Below are 26248 nucleotides of genomic sequence, written 5' to 3' on the forward strand. Positions count from 1 at the left end.
CACATTTCTAACAAAGGTGACACACTTCTGAGGAAATTTTGGATCACTCTGTGCAAAACGTTATTTGTAGCATAATAATTTCATGTAACTAAGAAATTTAAAGAGACTAAATTTGGGAGTTTCCTAGAACTGCTGAAATGCCCTGCTTTCAAATTCGTAAAACTTAACAGAGGCTTTTACTGAACCATCTCAAGTATGTCAATACAGAACTTACTTATCAAAATTGGTTAGACTTAAAATGTTTCAGTTAACATATATTTTCTATCATCAATCAACTAGCCAGAAGTATAGTTCAGTATTAGAGTGCATGCTGATGCTTAACATGCTTAAGACTCCGGGTTAAGACCCCAGCATGAAAACAAAGGTATTGAAAATTGCTAACTCTGGCACACAGTACGCAGTATAAGAGAAGTAATCTTTTGGCAAATGGTGCATATAAAGGTCTACATTTCAGCACACTATATAAAACCCTTCAAGTGCATTCCATTGGCCCAAAGAGCTGAGACCCTCAAGAACTAAGACTTCAAATAATAAAGGATAAGGCAGGAAGGAGTGTGGTGACAGCTCTCTAAGCACGTCAAGGGCTGTTCTGAGATCCTCTCCACCTGTAACCACATCTCCTGTATGTCTCAAGTATGTTCAAGTAGAGGGAGAACTAACGCTGACAAAGCAAACCACCCAAGTCCTGCCCAGAACGCTGGATGGAGTTTACTGTCATTACTTAGAGTCTTCAGTGAGGCAGATAGAAGAAGCTTATCGGAAATGAGGAGACAACTAGTTAGCAACAAGGTACGTAGGGGCCTCCACGAATGAATGGAGACCGCCCTGTGGAGAGAACTGTCTCTAGAAGCCTGCTTACCCTAACTGCTCGACAGAGACACCACTAAGAACAGAACATAAAACAGATGCTAGCCCAAAAGAGGAAGCATTTGAGGTAATTCACTGAGGAAAGACAGCAGCAGCACCTTTGATGCTCATGAAGCTGGAGAAGGCAGCACTGGGCTTCTTAGGGGTGAGACCTGAGTCAGGAAAAACTGAAAGAGCTTTATGCTTTTGTTTTACAACACAGATGGGGTGTGAAACTGTGTGCCTCAGAGCATCTCTGGCTGTCTGAGTGCTTGGTTCTCTCTTGATAGGGCAAGCTTGTAGACTGTTGTCTTTATATAATTGAAGGCAGGCACGAGAGGCCTGTGATTGCACAAGAAAAAAAAAAGATAGGCAGGAACAGTTTTTTGAAAAGGGGGAGAAGCCAGGAGAGAGAGGAGAAGCAAGATTGAGGAAGATGAAGGAGATCAATCTCAGAGTGGCTTTAATTAACCATAGGTACCAATGAATAACTTATAAGAATGGATTATTATCAGGTGGGCAAATTATATCATATCAATTGGCTCTGAGTTTATGGTATGGACATTTTGTGGAGTGTAAAATTTACTGAGATAATTACTGAGATAAATCTAAATATTAAATTGTAAGTTTCTATAGTTTTCATTTGGTCGGGCTTATGTGAGTTGTAATGGTGACCATAGGAAACGGTTGCTGGGACTGTAAACAGAACAGTGGCAGGGAATTTCGAGATAGTGGCTGTAACTGGCAACGGGACAGTTGCAGGGAATGTGAGCAGAGTGCCGGCTGGCAGAGAGACGGCAGAGAGACTAACCAGCCACCGCTGAGATGAATAAACCCCAATAATGCCATATGGCTCAAGGATGCCAGCTATAGCGAGGGTTTATTCACCTATTTTAATATTTACCACAACACAAGCTTCTTAAATTTCAGGTGCAGTCACAGTGATTTCTACTCAGGTCCCCTAAGAGAATGCTTTCTCTGTTTAAAAAGGTTTCAAAATAAATCTTAAAGGCAATTTCTTACACCCTGAAATTTGCTGTCGATGTTAGCTTACTCCATCTATTCCCAACCAGATTTCTTTTTATACTCACTCTAGGACCCCAGGTACAAAAGCAAAACTGCTGAGCCTTCATTAGGGATCAAGGTGATGGCAGAACAGTCTGATCTGGAAAGTAAGCAGCCTCTACAGAGTGGATCCAAGGTTCCGGTAAAATCTGGACACTTGTGGGTTTGCATCCACCATACCACCTGTTAATGGTTTCAGTCTCTATTTCACTGGCACAAGAAATACCCGGGAATCAGACTGAGGGACAAGTGCATCCCTGTATTTACTAGGGTTTACATAAGGAACTTGGAAAGAAGAGGTACAATATAGAGAATTAAAATAAATTTGGGTTGGAGGTTAAGTAGCCTGCAAGTTGTTAGTCTTGGGAACTGGCTTTCCAAGGGAGGAGGGGCCATAGCTGTGTCAGCATTTCTACTAGGCTGATAGAATAATTAGAATTACTGTTCCCATTAACTGCAGAAAGACAGAATGTTGCAGACACAGGCCTGAGTTATCTTGTTAGCCATCTTAATAGCTATTTATGGTCCATCTCTATTTCTGACTTAACATCAAATGATTACCAGGGAAATCCGTTTAGGATGAACTGACAATGCACTAATTTCCACCAACCCAAAAGCTAGGATGTTTAGCAAACAGGACTAATAAGACAGACTAGCAACGTAGGCAAGAGATGGTGAATACAAATAAAGGCCACAGTAAGATACCACTCTGGAATACTGGGATCCTCTAGAACAGTTAAAGTCGGAAGCACAGGGGAATCCAGTGCTGCTGAAAATGGAGAGGTGTGGAACATCCAGTCTAGAGTGGCTGTTAAATGTGCAGCTACTACAGGAACAGTTCAACCCCTGGTGCATACCATTCTTATACTAATAAGCAAGAATTTGATCTTTCTTAGCTGAATGAAAAGTTATTTCATCTTTTAAAGTCAGAATGGTTTAGTTAGGGGTCTAATGTTGAAAAATAGAAAATGTAAAAAGATCAAGTTCATCTGAAGGAAAATGCATCTTAGAGATACTGTGGCTACCACATCTTGTTTAAACAAGTCCGCATGCCTATGGTTTCTGCTGTCAAACACGCTTACCTCCTATTTGGTGTTAAACATCCTTAAGGCTGAAGGAAAGAGCTATCCTCTAGTGGTGGAACACGCTTTGCAATGGAAGCTCTGGTTCAATCTCCAGTAGGGGTGAGGAAGAGACCTACGCTATAATGTACCTTAAATTCCCTCTTCAGAGCCTTCCATTTTTAAAACTACTACACTGTGGACTACTAACTCATACAACAAACTAGCCTTTTACAAACAGGAGCCCACAGACACAACCACTACCCCCAGGATCTATATCCCACAAAGGTGAATTAATTCAAAAGTCAAGTAATATCAAAACACAAACACACACAAGCACATATACTATAGAACCTTTCAAATATTTAGAGTGTGCAAATAATTTATGTTGGCCTTTATTCATTAGACACCTTCATAGTTCTACAGAACACAGACTTTATTTTACAGAGAGTCTAAGATTTAATTTCTATTTTTTTTATACCAAGCACTACTACACACAGGTTTCTAATATGACACATACCCAAATTGCAAAAAAAAAAAAAAAAAAAAAAAAAAGCTGCTATGAACTGAACTGTCTCTAGAATTCATACTGAAGTCCCAATCCCTTAAATTCATGGAATTCAGAGACCCTTTAGGAATTTAAGTATGTTTTGAGAATGAGGCCTTCAAGATAGGTTAACTGCCAGACAAAGACAGACAAGGAAAGCTTCTTCTCTCCTGGACCTGTATCACACAGCACCCCCCTGACCTGGCTCCTCACACCCTCCACATCTTAGAGAAATAGATGTCTGTTACTTAAGCATATGAGGTCTATAGTATTCTATTACAGCAGAAATGAGCTAAAATATAGGTCTTTTTATGTTTTTTAGAAAAACATAACTATGCAGCCACCACCTCCAGACAGCATAAATCATTAGGTCTGGAATAAAGTCAAAACATTCTTTTTTTTTTTTTTTTTAATTTCCCATGTTAAGTCTAATGTCAGCTAAAGTTAACAATTACTGACTTGAATGTGAAGAAGGCATAGTATAGACAGGAAAAAAAAAAAAAAAATTAAAAGAGCCAAAATGAGAGCGGGTCCAAACAAGAACTGAAGTTCACTGTGATCTCGGAACCAAGGAGACTTAATTTTAAAAGTGATTGCTTTACTTGCTACAGATAAAGCTTAATTGGTAGGAAGCACCAGGGTCAATCTCGAGAGCCAAATACTGATGTACATTTGTAATCCTTGCACTCCTGAGATGGAAGAAAGAATCCATTCTTAACTACATAGAAATTACATATAAAATTTTTCATAAAAATTTCTTGTATATTAAAGCTAAAAGTGAAGGACACTAAACAATTCAATCTAGAATAGCATAATTCAGGTACAATGTATACTTTTGATACCTAGATTAAGCAACATATACAGAAAGGCCCACACATTATTGTTGTTAAAATAGTGAAATTTTGATTCTCAGAATATGCAAACACCTCCCAAGCCCCACACACAAAATTCTTTCACTGATGTTCTGGCTGAGGAGGCAGCCAGTGTTTTCCTGTATTATTCTGTAAGTCCACTCATGCCCACCTGTACCACACTCCATGCTATAACAAGTATCTTATCTAAAGCTTCAGCGCTTAGGATGGGACAAGACAGCAGGCCCCTCCAACTTCAAATAAAGGGGCTCTGGTTTCAACAGAAAGCTAAATATAAGCAAGGAGCTCTACAACTTTGGAAGAAGAACTGGAAGAGCTTCAGCTCATAGTCCTCAGGCTTACTAGAATGCAACCGCGGGCTTTATAAAGCATGGGTTACTGTACTAAGTCCTCAGCTCTTCTGAACCAGCAGGTCTGAGTAAGAAGATACATTTCTAACTCTAAACCAGGGGCTACACCTGAGAACCACCACTATAGTCAAGGTCAGGCCTGATCAACTTCATGTCAGAATTGCAAGTCTATGTTTTCCCAGCCGTGTGACCAAGAACACCTTGTTTATCTTCTGAGTTCCTTTCCTCAGAGGAAAACTAGCAAAATACCTATTTTGGTTTCAACAAAAATAAGAGACAAACATCATATCAGAGTATATAACAAGCATTCAGATTCTAGGGAACACTAATACATATGTTTCAACACATTCTAGATCTTCAGAAGTGTCTATGTTTTTGACATCTTGGTGTCTTTGAAAATGTCTTAATAACATCAAAACTAGTAATAAGAAAAAAAATCAGTAGGCTTTTCTGTCTTAATGGGCAATTATGTAGCAAACACAAAGAGAATGTGCCCTGAATGTTACCCCCACCTTTAACATGATCTTCCACTGGAAGCACAAAAGAGAAACTGATCTGAAAAACAACTCTCCATCCTCTGCTATCAGATCTTCTCTACAAAGAACAGGCAAAGCTATGAATTCACTGAAAGTGCTCAGACTGAGGCCTGTGTCCACCAGAAGCTACTTTACTGGCAAATGAAGCTGTGCAAAAAGAAAGTCAAGTCTCTTCTGATGAGGTTCAAGGATTACATCCTAGCAAAGGACTAACGGGTCAGCAAGCATCTCAGAATGGCCTAGCCCCTTAGATTAGGATCTGTTCAGCCCTACCAATGAGGAAATGCTAGCATGGCGAGACTAAGGAAATGTGAACACATTCTTATGAAATAGTGCACAGGTGGAGATAGAAAGAGGCGGAGAGGCCGTTTCTGTCTAGAGACATGCATATACCAAGATATATAGGAACATCCACAGATGCTTCTGTAGTAGTCAAGCTGACAGTTGGCCTGCCAACTGTACTTGCCAAAATTACCAACATAAAAATTCTGTCTTACCATCTAAAAGGTAGGATGAAATGTGTTGATTCTCAAGCTAGATCTAGATTTATGCTTCTTAACCTCACTGCATGTTAAAAACAAATCAGAAGGGAAGAGTTGTTATTTTCATTGCTATGGTCAGAAACCCAGGCAAACTGGATCAGAATCCATATGCCATCCTGAGGATCCGTGGGTTCCAGAGATGAGCACTTCTTTAGTCCCTCCAATTTACAAGTACAGGAGGTAGAGGAACACATGAAACTTTCCAAAGACTGAGTTCAGCAAAGCACAAGTTGTGGGAAACTCTACAGAATAATAAATTAAATAACTCAGAACAAATGGGTAAATCAAAACGGACCAGAACCCAGAAATAAGTCTATGCATATACTATAAATGGATTTTCAACAAGGATTCCAAAAATGTACAGTAGGAAGGGTAACAGGAAACTGCTAATCTGCAGTGTAAAAGAATAAATCCATTCCTCATCTTTCAACATACCAATATCACAGAAACGGAATCCTAACCCAAACTTATGATCTGAGACCATACAACTCAGTACTCTATGTCTTCAACTACGCTGCAACCTGTTAAATGCATTACAGACAACTCAGATAATCAGTACTTATCTAAGATGACATCAGCACAGGCTTCATTATGGAAATAAAACAAAGGAGCTTATCAGGCACCAATGCATAGAACAAAATATCTCCACTTCCTCTTTGCAAAAGTAAATTCCTACTTATTACAGAAAAATGTAAAAACCAACTACTGTAAAGCTCTAGACTAGTAATTCAGAGAAACATGAAGGTAAGGTGACTTATCTATTTCTTAAAGGGGCTGAGATAGTCTCTCCTCAGTGTGACTTCTGTGCTAAAAAGGCAAATACCAACCCTTCACCGTGTTACCAAAAAAAGACAGTTTTTCCACCAGGGGAGTAACAAGCTCTGAACACTTAACAATGATAAGAACGCCTTAAGGCCTCTATGTGCATTATAGGGCATTACAGGGCCACCTGAAAACATATCATGCCACAGTAATAATTCTGGAAATAACTTTAAGAAGAGTTGAAGGGAAACAAAACCCTGGCATAATCACAGCTAAACCATAGTTTCTGTCATGCTTACAACACTTAGGGATGAGATTAAAGGTTCTAAATGCTACCGAAGAGTTGTACTTAAATGTCCATTCTAACCCACTGCAGTAGCACAAACATAAATAACAACCCACAAATGCATTTTCTCTGGAGACCAGCAGGGACTGTACACAGGGGAAAGTCTCATTCCTAAAGCATAATATATTATTTTAATGGTGGTGGTCTATATCCCAATCCTGGTATGCCCAGAGATGGCTGTCAAGCCACACAGTGCCACCACCCTCTGTGTAGACATGCTTAAATGCTTTTGGTTTCTTTTTTTATCGTTATTACAAACAGAACCAAACAACGACAATTGCTTTAACTCAATTCATCTTAGACGCTGTCACCACATCTGCTGCAGTGGACATCCCAGGACACTACTGTCAAGTGTAAGCTGCACTCTCAGAAGAGACAATACTGGTGTGTTTATTATTCTGGTGGTTACGCTACAGACCTCCAAAGAACTGTGTCAGACTCTTTCACCATGTTCAGGAGCTTGTACTCTGCTTACAAGCTGGCCAGGGCCTGGCACCACCAGAGTTCTAACTGCTAGCAATCAGATGAGGAGAACATCATTATCAATACGTAGTTCTGTCTTCTGCTTTTAGGAAGGGGCTCAGACAGGATCTTGCTACGTAAGCTCAGGCTGACACTAAACTGGAGATCTGCTGCCTCCGTTGCCAGTGTGTGCCAGTACTCAGCCGGCCCTGGTTCTACTGTGTTTGCTTCTTCACCACTGGCACTGGAAACCTTTCCATTCTTCTTGTGGCCACCCACAATCTCTTCCTGTGAAGTACATCCTTATGCCTTTTGCCTTTTTTCTCTACAAGTTACTATTTTAAAAAATCCTCTGAGGAAAGTACTTTCTATCACTATTTCAAGTATGTATATAATTGATTTTGAGATTTCATATCATGCTTTATGTTTAAGTATTTCCCACTCCAACTTCCCATGTCCTCCCTAAGGTCATCTAGCCATCCTTATAACCCTGATTGAATAATTCATCTTTTCTTCAAGTTAGTCTTTGTGGAAGCAAGTAAAGGGAAGAGAAATCAAACAGGATGAATTAAAGCTCTTATACAGCCTCTTTACACAGTTATCTAAATAAAGGTCACGCCCCAAGGTAAAATAGCCCAAAGACCCTTATTTGTGGGGCTAGAGAAATGGCTCAGCTGTTTAGAGCACTTTCTGCTCTTGCAGAGAACCACAGATTGGTTCTTAACACTTACATCAGGAGGCTCCCAACTGTAACTCCAGCTCAAGGGAATCTGACACCTTCTGGCCTCCTACAGAAGCAGGCACGCCTGTGGTACAGATATCAATGGACGCACTCACACATACACATAAGGCAAAAATAAGCAGAGTCCTTCTTTAAAAGCCACATATCTTTTTACATATGTAAGAATACTGATTCCTCAATAAAGAACAATTCACTGTAATACCTATAAAAATTCCAAGTACCTCTTTCACAGAAATAAACAAAGAGATTCCAAAACCTACACTGAAATGCAAGGGATCCAAAGCAAACAGTCTGAGACGAGCTGGCCTCATATTTCAGTTTCAGTAGTCAAAAAGCCACATAGTAGTCGCACAGTGAGCCATCGGCCGGGAGAGAAACTTCACATATGGAAAACCATGGGCACAAAGACAGTCTCCATAATGGAGGACACTGGATAGTGGCACTCCCTGCACAACAGTACAGCTGGACTTGATCTCAAAGTTGATCAAGTGCAAAGCTAAACTAAAATGCCTGGAATAAAACATAAACCTGTGTCATGGAATCGTCATCTACAATCAAAGCAAACAAATGCATAAATAATCACAATTTTAAAGCTTATGATAGATGGAAGGGAAACTACAACATCAAGAAATAAAAATGAAAGCCCAAAGAACAGGGGAAATACTTGAAAACTCTCTGATAAGTGCAATTGACTCTTACATAAGTACTGGTAAAGGACATAATTCTATGCAATATCTAGGATAGATAGATAGAGATATCTTTGATTTATCAACTCTTAGCAAAAAATAAAAAAGCAAATAACCAAATTATGAACTGGTTAGAGACCTGAACACAAAGAAACACAAACGATCATAAGCACGTGAGAAGGTGCTGGGGCTCACCAGTCACTGGGGAAATACACACCAGAACTACAATGCACAACCACTTAGCCTTGGGGTAGCCATCTAAAAGCAGAAGAGTAAAGTGTAGGAGAGGATGTGAAGAATTACTGACACCTGCACTGATCACATACTGCTGCAGTTCCTCAGTTAACACAGCATGACTCAGCGCGGCATATGTATATATTCAGAAGAATGAAAAACATACACCCATGCAAAAATCTATATATGAACATTCACTGAAGTATTAACTTATAACTACCCAACAGTAGAAACAGTTTAATGTCCATCAAATGGTCAATTAGTAAATATGATACACCACAATGTAGAATATTATTCAGCGATGAATAGGAATAAAGTACTAATACATACCAAAGCATGAATAAGCTGAAAGAAGCCAAGAAGCCCAACATAAAAACTCTCATATTGCTCAATTACATTAATACAAAAATCCCCAGAATAGGAAAATCCAAACACAGAAGCTTGATTAGTGGTTGCTAGGAGCTGGGGAGGGAAGAGCAGGAAATGAATGCTAATGGGGTAAAGATTTCTTTGGGGAAGTTACGTAAAAGCTCTGCCATCAGACCATACATGACACCACGAATGCTATGACATGTTGGATTATATTTTTAAGTAAAGGTCAAGGTTTACAAATCATGATTTACTACAGCAAGGAGAATAAGCATTTAGCTGGCTGACTGTAAGTCTACAACAAAGCATCCAAAGCAAAGAAGATTCATCTGGGGAGGCAACATCCAAACCCTGACAACAGTTGTGGAACTCCAGCTGGTACGAACTCCCTGGTGTGGAAGGAAGATGGAGGACTAGAGGTGTAACTAGGGAACCAAGCCAGCCAGCCCAGGGGAGTGACTGCCACACACAAGTCCTAGCGCTCCAAATGCTGTTAGGTTCAGCAATGCAGCTCTGCCCGACTGCAAGCAAATCCAGTCCTCTCATGGACAACAAAGAGATGTCCTACTCCAAAGAAATAGAAGAGATGTGTCCCTACTTACTTCAAACAGATTTAAATCAAACAGGATGTGGGAGGGGCTAGAATAGAGTACAAAAGGTAAGAGGCTGAACCTAACCTGCACTGCACATGAAAACCCAGAGGCAGGTATGGGACCATGCCAAGGATCTCTGGAAAGGGCAATCTGCCTATGTACAGTAAAGCTAATGAAAAATAGTGTGTTCTACTTTTAACCTTATTTCCTGGGTCAGAGAGATAGCTCAACAGATAAAGACATTTGCCACACAAGCCTGGTGACCCGAGTTCCATTTCCAGAACCCACATAAAGGTAGAACAAACCCCACATTTGTCATCTAACTTCCACATGTGTTACATGGCAGGCACAATCAAACATTTGCATCCCCACACACACTGATAGCATGCTTAATGTATTTCTTATGAGGAAATGGTTATGAACAAGTCAATTACTGTGGATGAGGACTGTAAAGACAGACATAAGAAGGAAGGTGTGGGAAGCAGAGGAAGCCTGTGTTGATATGTGACCAGCCAAATCCAGATGCCTCAGACCCATGGGAAACTCCACCCCCACACACACATCCCAGATCAGGCTCAGACGTACAGCAATGCCTTTCTTCGGTTCAAGTGCAGTGCAAACGCTGGCAACGTATGCAAACTCTAGCAACCACTGCTTTCTCCTCCCAGATGTTTGCATCCTCAGAAGGCTTACCTACAGACGCTAGCTAAACGCCACACCACAACCCCTTGATGCTATATATAATTAACAGGTTGCAGGTTGCTGTAAATTTGGAGAGGCTTCATAAGAGCACACACAACCCTCCTGACCACAGCTTTTCTGTACATGTGTCTGTGTCCGTCCTGTCCACATTCCTTCACTGCCCCTATTCAGGGCTCCAGGGCCAAGGAGCACAGAATATAGTAGGAAAGAGACTTTAACAGTATTAGTCTAGAATAAAACCTGTGGTTCCACAAGCTGGAACAATCATCAGTGTCCACTTATAGAATTCATGTACAAGTGACAGCCAAGGAGATAAAGACATGCAGATGTGCATGTCACTACACATGACCTGCTAACTCAGTCCAACAAGACTGCAGGAGCACTGAGCTCACCTACCACCCACATGTTGGTTTCTAGGTACTGTTCTCTATAGACTCCCAGCTCCTTTAGGAAAATGGTATGATTCTACCATTGGTTCAAATAAACAACACAACAACCAGGATGCACCAAATATCGTGTAGCACCAGAAAGTATATCAGTACTATCAAAATAAGAATGCATTATTTTTTTAATATTTAAGGGACACAGGAATAGTTTAATCAACAAAACTATATTCTATGTTACTTCATAAAATAAATATTCAAAATCCACATAAATAATAAAGAGGAGCACAGAACGGTACATTCTTAAGAACTGCAGGATGGTGCTGGGGAGATGGCTCCATGGTAAAAAGCACTGGCTGCTTGTCCAGAGGGCCTGAGTTTTAATTCCCAGAACCCAGGTGCTGGCTCGCAACTGCAGTCCATGGGACCCAAGGCCTTCTCCATTGTGCAGATATGTATGAAGACAAAGCATCCACATACGTAAAATACAGACATATAAGTCTCTAGGCAAAGAACCACAGGAACAAGGAAAGTGGCAGTCATTAAGCAAACACCACAGAAGGAACTGTTACCTCCAGGAAACAGTACAGACAGGAGAACAAGCCTAAGGAAATGAAGGTGAAGCACAGGGGACGGACATGCAAGTATAACGCGCTTCCCTACTAGAGGAATCACAAAGGTAAAATAATGTGGATTGACAACTGCAAAGGGGAGACTGACTTTAAATGGAGAAACCTGGCAGATAGTACCTTAATCAAGTGATCCCCGTAATTTCACCAGTCATAAGACATACAATCATGAGTAATCAATCACCTCATGAACTAAATCAAGGGACAATTAAAAGCTGACCATCATTCTTCAAGTGTCCAGCTTACATGCAATGAGGAAGACGACTACAAAACATGACAGACAGAAGGACACAAGGACTGACAACTAAGAGGAAGACAGATCCTCAGTGGGCTAGAAAAGAGCATTTTATAATTGTAGATTTCCTAGGCCTGTCAATTACACCATGTGTATACACAGTGCAACCAGAAGGGAATCAGGAGACAGACCCCTGGAAACTCTGGGAACTAGTAGTGGACCGTTTATGTAAACCTAACACTAACACAACAGAAAGCCTTTTTAAGCCAATTTTAGAAAAAGGTTTAACAATTAGATTTACATCCATCAGATAAATAATCACACTTGAATCATATTACTCTATGGAAAGAAGCTGGCATTGGTTTTTGTCGTTGTTGCTATTTTTGTTATTGTTTTAGTCAAGTTGCCAACTGGGTATACTTCATTAATACCATTTCCCACAAGTGACTGAAGACATCTGTTGGGGGCTATGTCATGTCACCTAGATGTTTTTCAGATCTGTTACTTTTTTACTATACCGCAGTAAGCACTTGAAGCCTTGCTGCCACTCATCAACTCAGTAGCAGATGTCAGAGCCATCATATTTTTTAGCAGTCTTTTTTATTCAATAGTCACTTCGTTAAGCAATTAGCTGGTGATCATAATTTTGAAGGGTACTGCAAACTAAACCTTATGAAATCATAGTCATTGTTGTGACACCTGTGTGCTTGCTTGTCAGTGTGTGTACTCAAGGTGCAACAGGGAGTTAAGCCCTTAAAAGTAATTTACTAGCAGAAGCTAAAACACTTAATATAGCTTTCAATACTTTTGTCTACTACTAAATTATACAATACTAAAATCCCAAGCCAAAGAAGCAGCATACTTAATAAAAAAAGAAAGAAATGCACTGATTAAAAAAAAAAATAAAAAACTACCACAGGCTTCCTTTATGTACAACTTAGAATTTGGACAAATACTTAAAGCCTTTGAATCCTAAACTAAAACATCAGTGACCAAACTTCCCCTAGCTCTCTCCTTTAGTCAAGTTAAAGAAACTCTGCATTTGCTTTGCACTTTCGGCTGTGGGGCACCTGCACACGGCTGACCCTATTTGACTCTGACAAACCTAAGTGTAGTTACCACCGTTCTACCAAGGAGGAAACCAAAGCTCAGAAGTAATTTTCTTGCCTTTGGTTAGAAAAGTGTTTCTTAACAGGAACCATCATTTGGGGCTAAATAATACCTTAAGAGAAAAGGGATGAGGAAGGTGCTAACTTGTGTACAGAACGATGTTCATCAGCATTCTTGGTGTCTACCAACTAGATGCCACCAGCACTGCCACAGCAGTGACAACCAATACTGTCTCTAGACACAGCCAAATGTTCTCTGGTGTGTGAAATTACCCCCAGATGAGAGAAGCAGAGCAAAAGCCAATGTTTCATTCAATCAACAATACATAGGTGCCAGGCCCTGCTCAAACTGATGGAGACAGGAGCCGAGAGTCTCTACCCATAAGAATTTACTTGGAGCCTTCTAACAAATCTAACAGAACTGGTGTTTGATTTTAAACCTCTCATAAAAAGTCCTGTAAGACTCATTTAAAAACAAACAGCAATGGTTAGATCTTTTTCTGGGGTAGAAAGGACACTGAAGTTTGCACAGGATCACAGGTTCTAGATTCACAAGCCAGATATCAATTCTGGATAATAGCAGCCTTCACAAGCATTAAGAAAAAAAAACATAGAAGAGATTACATGCCTTTACACAGTGCACCACGTGCTCTTTCTGGCACTCAAGACATGAAAGGCTTTGCCTCCTCTGGAAGAAATTTGGCAATGACATTTCACAGAATAAGGAAGTTCAGACTCCCAAAGGCCTGGGCCAAATATGTCTACACCCACCAATGTAGAAACTCAGATGAAAAGCAAATACTCTACTAAAGCAACACTACAACTGCCAGGCAATGCCTACTAGAGCCACCGTGCACAAAGAGGGAAGGGCTGGACAGGGTACAACATAACATGTATGAATGAAATGACAGGATCAAAGGCTGAGTTTTGTGGGGCTACATCACAGGATGAGAGGAAATCCAGAACACCTTTTAAATTATTACCTTTGCCCTAAAACATCCCTGCAATGTCCCTTAAGAAAGCCTCATCCTTCCTGATTGCATGCTGCTCGGGAATCTGACTCAGGGCCTTGACCAGGGCCAAAGGCAATAAGCTGCTGAAGACAGCACAATGTTCAGAACCACATAGTGTCCCACTTCAGCTGTCCTGTTTCTCTGTGAAGGCCTGAACAGACAGCCCCTCAGCTAATATCTGCAAGGATGCTGCCAAGCCCTTCTAAGAACGTCATGTTAGATTACTGCATGAATGCTGGGAGCAGGCACACACAACTTAGGTCAGCACATTTACAAAATGCCCACATGTCAAAACCAAAGGCTTCACTTAAGCAATTATAATTAATAGGGATATTACATATGTCCAACTCCTAAATTCTCTAATACCTGTAGCAGAAAAAGAAAGCAAGCAGAAACAAATTAAGGGCCAGTTACAGTCACTCTGAAATAATGTTCCTGACCCATTTAATCACTGCCCAAATCTCTAACCATTTCACATTTCAAATCTGTTCTAAATGCATCACAAATTTGGTCCAAGGGAACCTAATTCAACACAATCTGAATAATCTACTTATATACTAAGACTTAAAATAACTCTTGCAACAACAAGACAATGGATACAGTAACAAATACATATAAATTAATAAGCGAATATAAACTCTAGCCATTAAAAGTCATAAAGAAATATATCGACTGAGCCTGAAAGGTTAGAGAAATCTTTCTTGTGTGAAATTATGGCACTAGCCTGAGCTCACTGGCCATTTTTATTTTCTTTTGCCACTTGACCTCAGGAAGAACAGAGACATTTGTCATTACAGATGCTGGTAAGTCGTTACAAAAATACTAACTTTTAGCAAGGTAAATTCAGGGCTCTTCGGAGCTGTAACGATAAGCTGTTTACCCCTGCCACCCCACCACCACCCCAGACAAGGCTTCTCTGTGCACCCTTGGCTATTTGGCTGTCCTGGAATTTGTTCTGTAGACAAGGCTGGCCTGGACCTCATAAGAGATTCAACCGCCTTTGTCTCCAAATACTGGAATTAAAGGCATACATGCACCAACTCTGCTGGACAAGAAGCTATCTTTTACTGTAACAAAAGGGGCAATTTCAAATTCACCCCAACTTAGTTTACTACCAAGATTCTTGCCACCTTTAAAACAAAATTCAACTTGTAAAATGAATCCTGGTTAAGTAAAATCACCAAAGAGAACCAGCTTTGGACCTCATGAGTGGGTTCCACAGACAACTACTGTGTCATAATGTTTCAATTAACAAAACTAGATTCGGTTGACATTAATTGGTAAGAATATTAAGACAATGCAGGGCTCTGGAGATGTTTTAGTTCATGAAGTGCCTGTTTCATAAGCATAAGATGCCAGCAACCACATAAAATCTTGGTACAGTGACAGACATGTCTGTAACCCCAGCTGAAGACAGGGAAATAGAAAGGTGAATCCCTGCAGCTCACTGGCCAACTAGCCTGGCTAAATCTGTGTCTCTAGGTTCAGTGAGAGACCCTGCCTCAAAAAAAAAAAAAAAATGCTATCTAAACTGACAGCAGACTAACCTCTGCCCTCTACACTCATGTTCATCCCATATTCACACAGGTACATACAGGTGCAAAAACATACACACACAAACACTAAGTCAGTCTGACGAGATAGCTCAGTGGGTAAAGACACTTGCCAACAAGCCTGACAACCAAAATTCAATCTTTAGAACCCAAATGATGGAGATCATCAACTCCCAACTTGCTCTCTAACCTGCCCACATATAAGTGTGCACACACATACATACATACATACATAGGTACACAAACAATGTAAAAAAGAGTTCTAAAGTCTATTGACTCTATTGTTTGCAAACTCTTAAAATATTCTCTGCTGTTTAAAAAAGTTCTTAGATACTCTTTTAAAAGTTTCAAACCTTTTTAGAGACAATAGTACAAATAAAATAAACTACATTTCCCACACTTAGAGACTTACTTTTATAATTTGGATAAAACTCAAGTGTTTTCTTCCCTTCTGCTCTGTCTATCCTAAAGTCCTACCAGCTGCCCTAACACCCTACTCTCTTGAGCTGTTCCAAAACAACTAATCCTCTGAAGTTGAGTGACAAACTACTTTTAAAAGTACAAGTGCAAATGACATCAGAAAAGAGGGTGCTGTTTTCTAGCTGGATGGAGCATTCCCTGAGATCCTGGAGTTATCACAGTTCTACTCAAGAATGAGAAGCAAAAAGTACTTTAAAAAAAATGATTAAACTTTTAGAAAGACCCCCTTAGAAAAGGTCAGCTTTGTTACAAAGACTAAACCATTTAACAGGAAGGGAAATTTTTATCCATAAAACCCTCGAGCAACAAATGTCTCTTCTAATAAGCCATCTTTTAAACTATCAACTTTTGAGAAATAAAAAAGCTGCATCTACATGTATCTCAGATTACTAAGTGAGATTTATCTTGTTAGTTTAGACTTGTAATAAGTATTTTAAAAGAACTTCCAAAGGATTTAGACAAAAACCCCAACAACTAGGTGTCTAGAACTAAATCCTTAAAATTCCTGGAAATTAATTAAGGCTTTAAATGTTTCTACTGACTGGTATTATATACATGAAGTATCCAGACAACTACAGCTAAAAATAAGTCAAGCTTCCCTGAAAATGTTTAAGTGGACCCTGAGGGGAAAAATGTCTAGGAGAATCAAAATCTAATACCATAGTAAATACCTCTACAGTTGAAGTCTGAAGTAAATAGATAAAGCCATTTCCTCCCAGGACATAAACACTCTAAACATGACTACTAAGAACTCTTTCCATGCAGACGCTCCAGGGAGCTACTATCAGATAATCCTATACAGTTCACACCTAATCATGTAATTTATCTGCCTACCTACTAGAAAATTCTTTCTGAACAACAGTAACAAGGCTTAATCATTTATTAAAACTGTGTCAACCATTCCTCTGGCTTCACTTACAATACCAACCCTCCGAGATGGCAATATCCCATGCTCAGAAGCACAGGGTCAGATTTGGGGGACTGGGGAAATTACCACTAATTGGCTTGGTGGAACCCTAACCTTGATTTAAAGCACTAACTCTACAGAAAATTCCTTAAGTTCACCACATAATGAACTAGTAACAACTTCATTCTGAGCATTTGGCCACTATTCCCGGTTCCAACAATGAATTGCCATGACTTGAATGCCAGATCGCATAACAGTGTGCATCAAACGTGGACGAGGCTATTAACAATGAACATTTACTGAGTACTTTCCATATGCCAGATGCTGTTTTGAGTGCTTATGACAACCTCGTAAGGCAGCTCCCTTTGCCCTTATGTTTATACATTAAGAAAAGAGGCACAAAAGCCTCATAGTGTGGACAGGGCAGACTGTGGAGATGCAGCATTCAGTGAGCTGACTAGCTGCACAGGCCATGCTCCTGAACTCCAGCATCGCCCCTCAGAAGAAAGTCTGCAGTGTTTCCAACTCCACACAGCAACTTTGTTACACATTTTCAATCCCAGTCTATAGGTAAAACTCAACAATGGTAAAACGTTTTGCCTAAAAGCCATATAGATTTGCATTAGGGCAAGATTTTAATATTTTGGTTCTACACTTTCTAACCAGTTAATAATCCAGTCAGAAGAGATGAAAAGAAGACTAATCTATTTTAAGAAAGTCAATTGCTTTTGAAGATCCCTGGCTATCTCCAACTTCTTCTAAAAAATATTTAAACAGTTAAAAAATGTTAATACAGTAATAGACTAACAAACACAGTCTCTTGATGGTCAAAAATAATGGGGCAGAAATCCCCCTCAAGTTTTTAAGATGTTTATACTCTTACTATGAGGCCACATCATTCTTGTGTGGCCATAAAATACAGACACAGTCCTAACAACCACCCCCTTCTACCTCAGCAGATGAGAGCTAGCTCATGCTCGGATTCCTAAGATAGCCAGAAAGAAAGCCAACAGCCAAGTATCCACCTACTCCAGGCTACTCTCCTAAATCTGGTAATACTCTGAAAATAGCTCACAGATACACAGTCACTGAGATTTTACTTACAGAGATTTCTAAATTGAAACCACTATATGAATGGATTTAATATTGTCTTATAAAATCTGGTTTTCTTAAATCTATAAAAGACAAGAGGAAAAGGACTCAAAAAAACAATTTCCCATACCATCAGGAAAAAAACACAACTGCTTTCCTCAAGATCCAATTAGCATAACTCCTCTGCAGTTACACACTTTAGTATGTCAGAAAACGCATTCCACCAATTATCCCTCTAGAATGAAACTGGGCAAGTTAACCATGCCTCTCTCTCATCACAATTCCTACATATGCCACTGTTCTCCAATAGCACAACAGATTACGACATCCACAAGAAACACCTATTTTAAAATGTAAAGTCCTACTTAGCCAATCAAGCTTACATTCTCAACAATGGAAAAAGCATTCAGCTTAACTGCAGCGCCTGTGTACCATATAAAGATTTTAAAATCAAACAATTCAGGGGGAGGGAAGAAGGCAAAGAAGAAATTATTTATCAAGTACCTTTTCTAGCATCTTGCAGTCCAGTCAAAAAAGGAAGGGGGGGGGGGAAAGAAAGATAATTACACACAAGCCAGAAGTCAGTATAAATAATAAACATGGTTAGTTCAAGAGGGAAGAAAAATCATTTATTCAGTTAGTCAATACTTTTAAAACCTAAGCGCTATAAATGAGAAGCATTATCTGAATGAGGTCAAAGTGGTCCAGTAACATGACAGATGAATTTGTCTAACCACAATGTGTAATAGGGACAAACAGGTTCCACTGTCAACCTCCCAAAAAATGTTTTGAAATAGGGCGGGACTTTAAGACAGGAAACTCTCAGAAAATTTCATTAAACTCAAGGGTTATGGTTTTTAAATTTTGGTTTGTTTTTTGTTTGTTTGTTTTTTTCTTAATCTGAATTCAAAACGCTTTTTGCCCAAGCTAGGATTTATTTTTAAAAAATCTTTTGATTATTCAGTCGCACACCCTAACAAAGCTTGCTATGCAAATATACAGAGATCTGAGCCACTGCCTTCTCTTTCCCTTTCCACTTCACATCCATGGATCCCCTTCAAAGAGCTATAAGGATGTGCACAGATGCTATCTCAAACGAAAACTTCCGTTCCATTCCCTATGCTAAAGAAAATAACAATTTCCCAGGAAAGCAGAATCAAGCTGTCTCTCCCGCAGAACCTTAATCCCCACAATGCCCATGTTACCTAAATAAACGGTACATGCCCTTAAGGACGCAAATCCTCAGACATTTCACATGCAAAGGGGGGGGTCAAAAATCAATTACATAAAATCAGGAAAATAAAAAGGTGGGGAAAGACAGACAACTTAAAAAGCAAACCACCACACCCTCAACTCTTGTGTTACAACCCATCTGCCAGGGGCCTTTACCTTCATTTTCCATCGAAACTGCACTCTGGTTGATGGCTACAAAGTCTTTAGTGTCAGCCACGGCCACACTGGGAATAGAGAGGAGAGGAGGAGGACAAGGAAGAGAAGACCCCGGAATCCCAGGCTGTCACCCCCGCTCCCGGCCACGAGTCCCACGGCTGCTCCCACCACCCCTAGCAGCAGCATCTGCAAGAGAAACCAGGAGAAGCGGAGCTGACGAGAGGGAAGAGGAGCAGGGCGACCCCCGCCCAGCCGCCACCACCCTAGCCCACCCCCTACGCCGCCCGCAGCGCCAGCGACACACGCCAGCCGGGCGGCGCCCGAGAGGCGCCCTATGGGCAAGAGACGTTCCCCCCGGACGCCCCCTTCCCTCCGGACCTGGAAGTTTCTGGAAATAGGGGCAGGAGTAAATACCCGGAATCCTCCCTGATACCCCGAGACGTCCCCCTCCCTCCAGGATGCGAGGACTCACTCGCGGGGCTGCGGGGGCGCCCCTCGCGCCTCGGGCGAACCGGCGCTGCTGGCGGCAAGGAGCCCAGCCGCGTCCCGAGGAGAACGAGCAGGATGGCGGCAGGGAGGGGAGAGGAGGAGCGGGGAAGGGCCCGTCAAGCTCGGCCCGCCGGCTCCGCGCGTCTCCGCGCACGGCCGAGCAGCTCTGCTCCCGCCTCCGCCTCCGCCTCCTGCGCTCCGCCCCTCCCCGCCGCCCGGCGCACCCCGCACTACCGGGCTCGCCGCCCACCGAGCTTTGTCGCTACCACTTCCGCCGGGAGAGGCGCGCGCGCAGGCGCACTCCGGCTCTCTGCGCCGGTGAGCGGAAGTGCAGTGAGGCGAGCCTGCGGGCCGTAATGGACGTGTTCGGGGGATGCAGAGGGTTTGTAGGAGAGCGCGCTGGGGCTCGCGGCTCCTCTTGGGCTCTCTGGATGGCGCCTGCCCGCTTTCTACACACCCGCCGGCACAAGGGGCGAAAGCACACCCAACCCTGTTTCCAGCCACACATCCTCTCGAGGCAGCCGCGAGGAGGAGACAGACAGACACAGCCATAGCCGTGTCACAGAGTCGCCCGGGCGCTCCTCTGCACAGCTCTGGAAGTCTCTCCCGTCTCGCGGCCGTCTCAATCTCCTCAGAGGACGCGGAGAGAAGCTGGTGTTCCAGTCACCGACCTCCCACGCGTTGTACCCTCACTTGTAAACACCAGCTCTGGCTGTTTTTCTGGTCTTGCAAGAGCTAGCCATCATGGAGTCAGTTTCCAAAATTCTTTCCTGCTCAAGAGTGTGCTCCGAAGCCCCATGTGTCATGAAAGAGCAAGGTTCAGTGTGACAGCTCGAGGAAGGACTCCTGATCTTTTTCATTTGAGCATATGCAACCAGAATAGCGGGGATAACATCTAGACATCAGTCGCCCTGCCATCGAAGCTGAAGCACCAGTATCACCTTGATCGCTGTCATTTTCCAAGTCAGCCTTTCACTTAGCACCTCACACAAGCCCCTAGTAAGTGATTTTTGATGGACAGTTGCTACTCTTAAAGCACAAGTAGCCATTGAACCACTCTCACCTATATCCACTAGAGGGCAGAACTGCACCTGTGGCCAGTTCTGGAGCATCCTCCAAAGACCCCCCCCCCCCCTCCTTCCCAAACTGCTCCAAAGAAAAAGCCTCTACGTGACCAAATAACCCCGTAACAAAATTGCTCCTTTATATCGATCGGGTCCTATAACATGCTCCCAACCACACGTTCAACATAATGAACCAAGTTGTCTGTCTTACTGTGTAGGGTGCCTGTTAAGCTCATTTAGAGTCAAGACTTCTGGACCGCTTCTGGGTTAACATACACACTCCTTCTATTTTGAAAAATGAGCTTTTGCCAGGCTTAGTAGTTCATGCCACTCATAGGAGACAGAGGCGGAGGATGGCCACAATTTCCAGGCCACGCTAGTGTAGAAATCTATAATTCATCTCCACTTTGGTATGTATGCTTAATGATGTTTCTATGCCCTGTGGCATAAGACTGTGGTGGCTTCTGTAATAAAATTGCTGTCTCTGTCTGGTGCTCAGTTTTAAAATTAGTTTGTAACAGTTATTACTTACAGAATATTAATGTTACAGCAAGCATAATTTAAAACACAAAGTTTATAAGGTAGATTGTGTTATATAAACACTTAGAGTTCATACATAAACTTATGGAAAACAATTTTATTGTTGCACTGGGTTTGTTTCTTTTATCAACACAGCTGGCGTCATCTGGCAAAATGGAAGCTCAGCTGAGAAAATGTTTCCGTCACATAGACCTACGTACAGGGAAGTCTGTGAGGGAATTTCCTTAAGCAATTGATGTTGGTAGGAGTTTCTGGATCACTATGGGCTGGGCTATCCATGGGCCAGTGGCAAGCTTAGGGAACCAGGAGAAGCAAGCCAGTAAGCAGTGTTTCTCCATGGTCTCTGCTTCAGTTTCTGCCTCCAGGTCCCTGCTTTGGATTGCTTCAGTGATGGAAAGTATAAGCCAAATAAACCCTTTCCTTCCCAAGCAGCTTCTGGTGTCTTATGACATCAAAAGAAAACGAAGACATCTGTATTGTTAGTTATTGGACTAATTAGCAGAAACTATGAGTGTGTTGCTCGAGATGTTTTTTTTTTTTTTTTTTCTATTCTATACCAGATCGCTCTCCCACACTACCCAACATCAGTAATGTCAACTTCTAATTCCTATTATTTAAAGTTAGAATTTATGCATATGTACACAGTTTTAAAGCATGAAAGCTTTAATTAATACTATTAACGCCAGAGCAGCATGCTCTCCTCTTTCATTTCCTCCTCAGAGCATGCTAGATTCTTCTTTGAGGTGTTGTATAGCTCTTCCCAACTCTGTGGGATAAAGGGACTAAAAAATACCAGGAACTGTAAATGCAAACTACATAAACATGGAAGCACTCCTCCTTTCCTCTTGCATAGTAAAATGGTTGGAAGGTACTGGAAAAGGCAATAATAAAGCAGAAGCACTGCCAAGGTGGAAGCTGGTTTGTGGAGGAAGGAGCAGACAACTACAGTGAGACTGCTGGGCATGCAGGACAATATAGCCAAGTGTCCTTGAAGTCAACCCCTGAAAGCTCCCTTAGAATCAGCCTCCTAAAGTCTGGGTCTTACTCCTCTTGGGTTGAATATTTAATGTGCAATATTAAACGCACCTTGTGTAGAATGTGAGCTCTGGGAGCTGAGAGTGGTCCTTAGTGGTGGTGCACTTTGATTCAAACCAAAGCAACTGTCGAGAAAGTATGTGGGAGTAAGGGGAAGAGAAAGAAGAGTGGTCACATGACCGACAAGGGCACAACTGAGAGGCTTCTTGGGGGAAGAACGGTCATGATGCTCCAATTTTATTCATACTGTGCTTTATTCTAAGAGGATATAAGCTACCTTGCTTTTTATATTATAATAAAATTTGATCATTTAAAAGTATGTGGAGAACAAATACTTGCTATAAATTAGCCTAGTCCAACTATATTTTTTTATCCAATAAAGGACATGCAAATGCGACAGCTGCCATTTTTATAAATCCAGATGATAAAGGAATATAGACAAGCTAATTTTAAATCTTCCCTCATTACTGTCTTTTTTTAAACCTTTAACATCATCTGAACTAAAGCATCAAAATTAATAGTTCACCTACTTCCTAGGAAAAGTCAGCAGGCAAAGTTATGTGCCCTGAAGTTCATTGTCCCATACAGTTGGTGTGCATATGCTCATGTGTCTGTGTTTGTGTCCGTGTGCATGTGTGTAGAAGCTAGCCTTGGGTACCATTCTTAGAATACCCTTCATCTCCTTTGAGCCAGGTCTATAGTTGGTCTGGGGCACCCAGTTAGCCTAGGCTGACTGGCCAGCAAGCCCCAGGGAGCTTCCCATCTCTACCTCTCCAATAATGGAATTAGAGACACACACCACCATGCTCAGGTGGAGATGGAATTCAGTAAATGTCCATACCATATTCCTGACAGCTATCTTCCCAGGCTCTAAAAACCTGAACATTTTTCTAAAAGAAAGACATGACCCTTTTTGTAAGTTAATCTACCAGCTGTACAACAGAATGTCTCTTATACAATAAAGGGCGTGTGAAGTGTCAAGTCTGAGGAAATGGGGTCACTGCAAAGACTTGTCATAGGAAATCAGTGTCCATGAGCTGCCTGCCAGAAACACTATATATCTGCTCGATCCCATGTTTCTACAGTGCTACAGTAAAGGCTGAAAGCAAAAATTTTTAAATTGAAGGGATCCAATACAAGGCATCAGTATTTGGTTAGTTTAATTTCACATAGATCCCCAAGTACTATGCAAATATCTTATCTCCCACATTTCATAGGCTCATGCACATAGCATCCAAACACATGACCTATTTGATGAGACTGGGCTCATGCACATTTAATAGCATCCAAACACATGACCTATTTGATGAGACTGAGAAGAGGAACTGGGGACCGTTAAAATATACTCTTGGTCTCTATTCTTAACATTTGCACTGAGTCTGACTCCAAATTCTACAGACTCTGAACTGAGTGTTGTTTGGAATCATTACTATATATTGGCGGCCTTCTGGGTTGAAGGTGAACCAAGAGCTGCAGTTGAGGATATGAAAAAAGAAAGGGAGGTGAGAGACCCTCAGGACTCGAAGGTATTGTAGATTAAATATTCTACAATGGGGAGAGGGAACTTGTAGAGTTCACCTCTAGTAGAAGGACAGGACATCAAGTGGAGGCTTGGGGCTGCCATCCCACAGTCAAAATCTCTGACCCAGAATTGCTCCTGTCTGAAAGAATGAAGAAGAACCTGAGGAAAAGGAAGCCCAATGACCTTCCCAAATTGGGATCCAGCTCAAGGGGAGGCCCCAAGGCCTGACACAATTACTGATGCTGTGGTATGCTTACAGACAGGAGCCTAGCATGGCTGCCCTCCGAGAAGCCCAACAAGCAGTCAGATGCAGATGCTCGCATCCAACAAATGGACAGAAGCCAGGACCTCTGTGTTTGAATTATGGAAAAGCTGGAAGAAGCAGAGGGGGAGGGCAACCACATAGGAAGACCAGAAGTTTCAACTAATACGCTCTCCCCCAAGATCTCTCAGACACTAAGCCATCAACCAGAGAGCATACATTAGCTGATATGAGGCCCCCAACACATATACAGCAGAGACTGCCTGGTCTGGCCTCAATGAGAGAAGATGAACCTAAGAGACTTGAGGCTACAGAAAGTGGGAAGGTCTAGTGGGATGGGGACATCCTCTTGAAGACACGGGGGAAGTATGGGATGAGGAACAGTCAGAAGGAAGACTGGAAGGGAAACAAAGACTGGACTGTAAAAAGAAAAAAGATTAAAGAATAAAGGACAAAAACAAGATGAATGTGGGTAGCCACACAAGAATCAGCTCTAAACTTCATTATTTCCATGTAAAATAGATACAGTCTCCCAAATTCTGTAAACCTTAAGGCTTATTGTGAAATGTAAATGCATCCATTTTAAAAGATACCATCCTGAGAGCTGGTGAAGTAGCTCACTGTTAGGCAGGCTAGAGTCTAGCATGGCACCAAGCCCTAGCTCAATTCCTAGCCCCACGCAGGAAATACCATCCTATCTATCTGGTTTTCAAATATATACATATATATGAGATAAAGATATAGATATTATATATAAATATGAGATTTGTTGGATAAGTGCATAATCTGAAAGACTGTGTATTAGGTTTCTCCGAAGTCACAGATTGATGGAATGTCTCACTATATAAAGGGAATTTATTGTGAGGACTTATAGTGGGTAGTCCAACAAACCCAACAATGTTGTAGATGGGACATCAAAGAATCTAGTAGTTGCTCAGTCCACGAGGCTAGTTGTTTCAGCTGGTCTGTGTAGAAGTAGGTTCCAGTGGATGCGCTGGCAAGTGAGTGCAAGCAGTTGAAGAACAATCTTCCTTCTTCCAATGTCCTTATGTCGGCCTCCAGCAGAGGGTGTGGCCCAGATACATTTGTACCACCACGCCTGGATCTAAAACTTGCTTTGTCCCAGGCTGACCCAGGACTGAGTTCTCTTTGCCTCTCTCGTGGGATTAAAGGTGTGCACTACCTAGTCTGGGCCTAAGCTTTTTATGGCCACTATGCCTCAAGATCTCCATGTCAGAAACTTGTGTCTTCCTTCCAGTCTCAAGATCTGGATCACAGGTGAGCCCTCCATTTCTGGATTGTGGTTCATTCCAGATACAGTCAAGTTGACAACCAGAAATGTCATTATAAGTATTTATTGTGGAATAAATAAAGGTTGAACTTTGCAAATGAGTTTTGCTACAGAGCAAAGAACAGGCTGGGGGAGAATTTAAGGGATTTTCAGGATGTAGCAATGTAACATTCATCTCCAAAAACACAAAAGGATTAACTGGGACTTCTTGATCAAAGTAGGAGTAAATCCTGAACAGTATCAAGCACTGCCCAGAGCAGAGGAAATTATAGATTTTGGATCCAAGTAACCACTTGAAATCGGAAGCTAAGGATGCTGAGGTTCACACTTCCTTGCACGCAGAAAACTTTGCTTTGGATTTGGATGGCAGGCATATCAATGCCTGATTAAAACCCAAAGTGCTTTCATCTTTAGCGCAGTTTTCAGATCTTAGGGATTAAGGAATATACTCGTCATTCCTGGACAAGCGAGTATGAGGAAGCAATGGCTTAAGGGTAGCCAAGGGGGTTGCTGGGAAGCATCTCATGATGCTTTGCTGGC

General features: G+C 41.6%; 1 protein-coding gene across 5 annotated transcripts in view; it reads right to left on the reverse strand.

Annotated features, from left to right (window-relative positions):
* Nucleotides 1-26248, reverse strand: part of ATP2C1 (ATPase secretory pathway Ca2+ transporting 1) — a gene marked incomplete at its 5' end in the record, with an annotated part of 103159 nt that overhangs the window by 60920 nt on the left and 15991 nt on the right. Inside the window, 2 exons of one of the 5 annotated variants that reach the window (XM_080934739.1) lie at nt 19506-19691; nt 19978-20093. The exons of 2 other annotated variants lie outside the window; for them this stretch is intronic. In XM_080934739.1, the coding sequence (XP_080790865.1) occupies nt 19506-19511 (6 nt within the window). Of the gene's footprint in view, nt 1-19505; nt 19692-19977; nt 20161-26248 lie in introns of those variants that run through there. 2 more of the 5 variants (XM_080934740.1, XM_080934741.1) reach the window with 2 other exon arrangements.

Source organism: Micromys minutus (assembly GCF_963924665.1).
Source record: "Micromys minutus genome assembly, chromosome: 21".
Classification (NCBI taxonomy): Eukaryota; Metazoa; Chordata; class Mammalia; order Rodentia; family Muridae; genus Micromys; species Micromys minutus.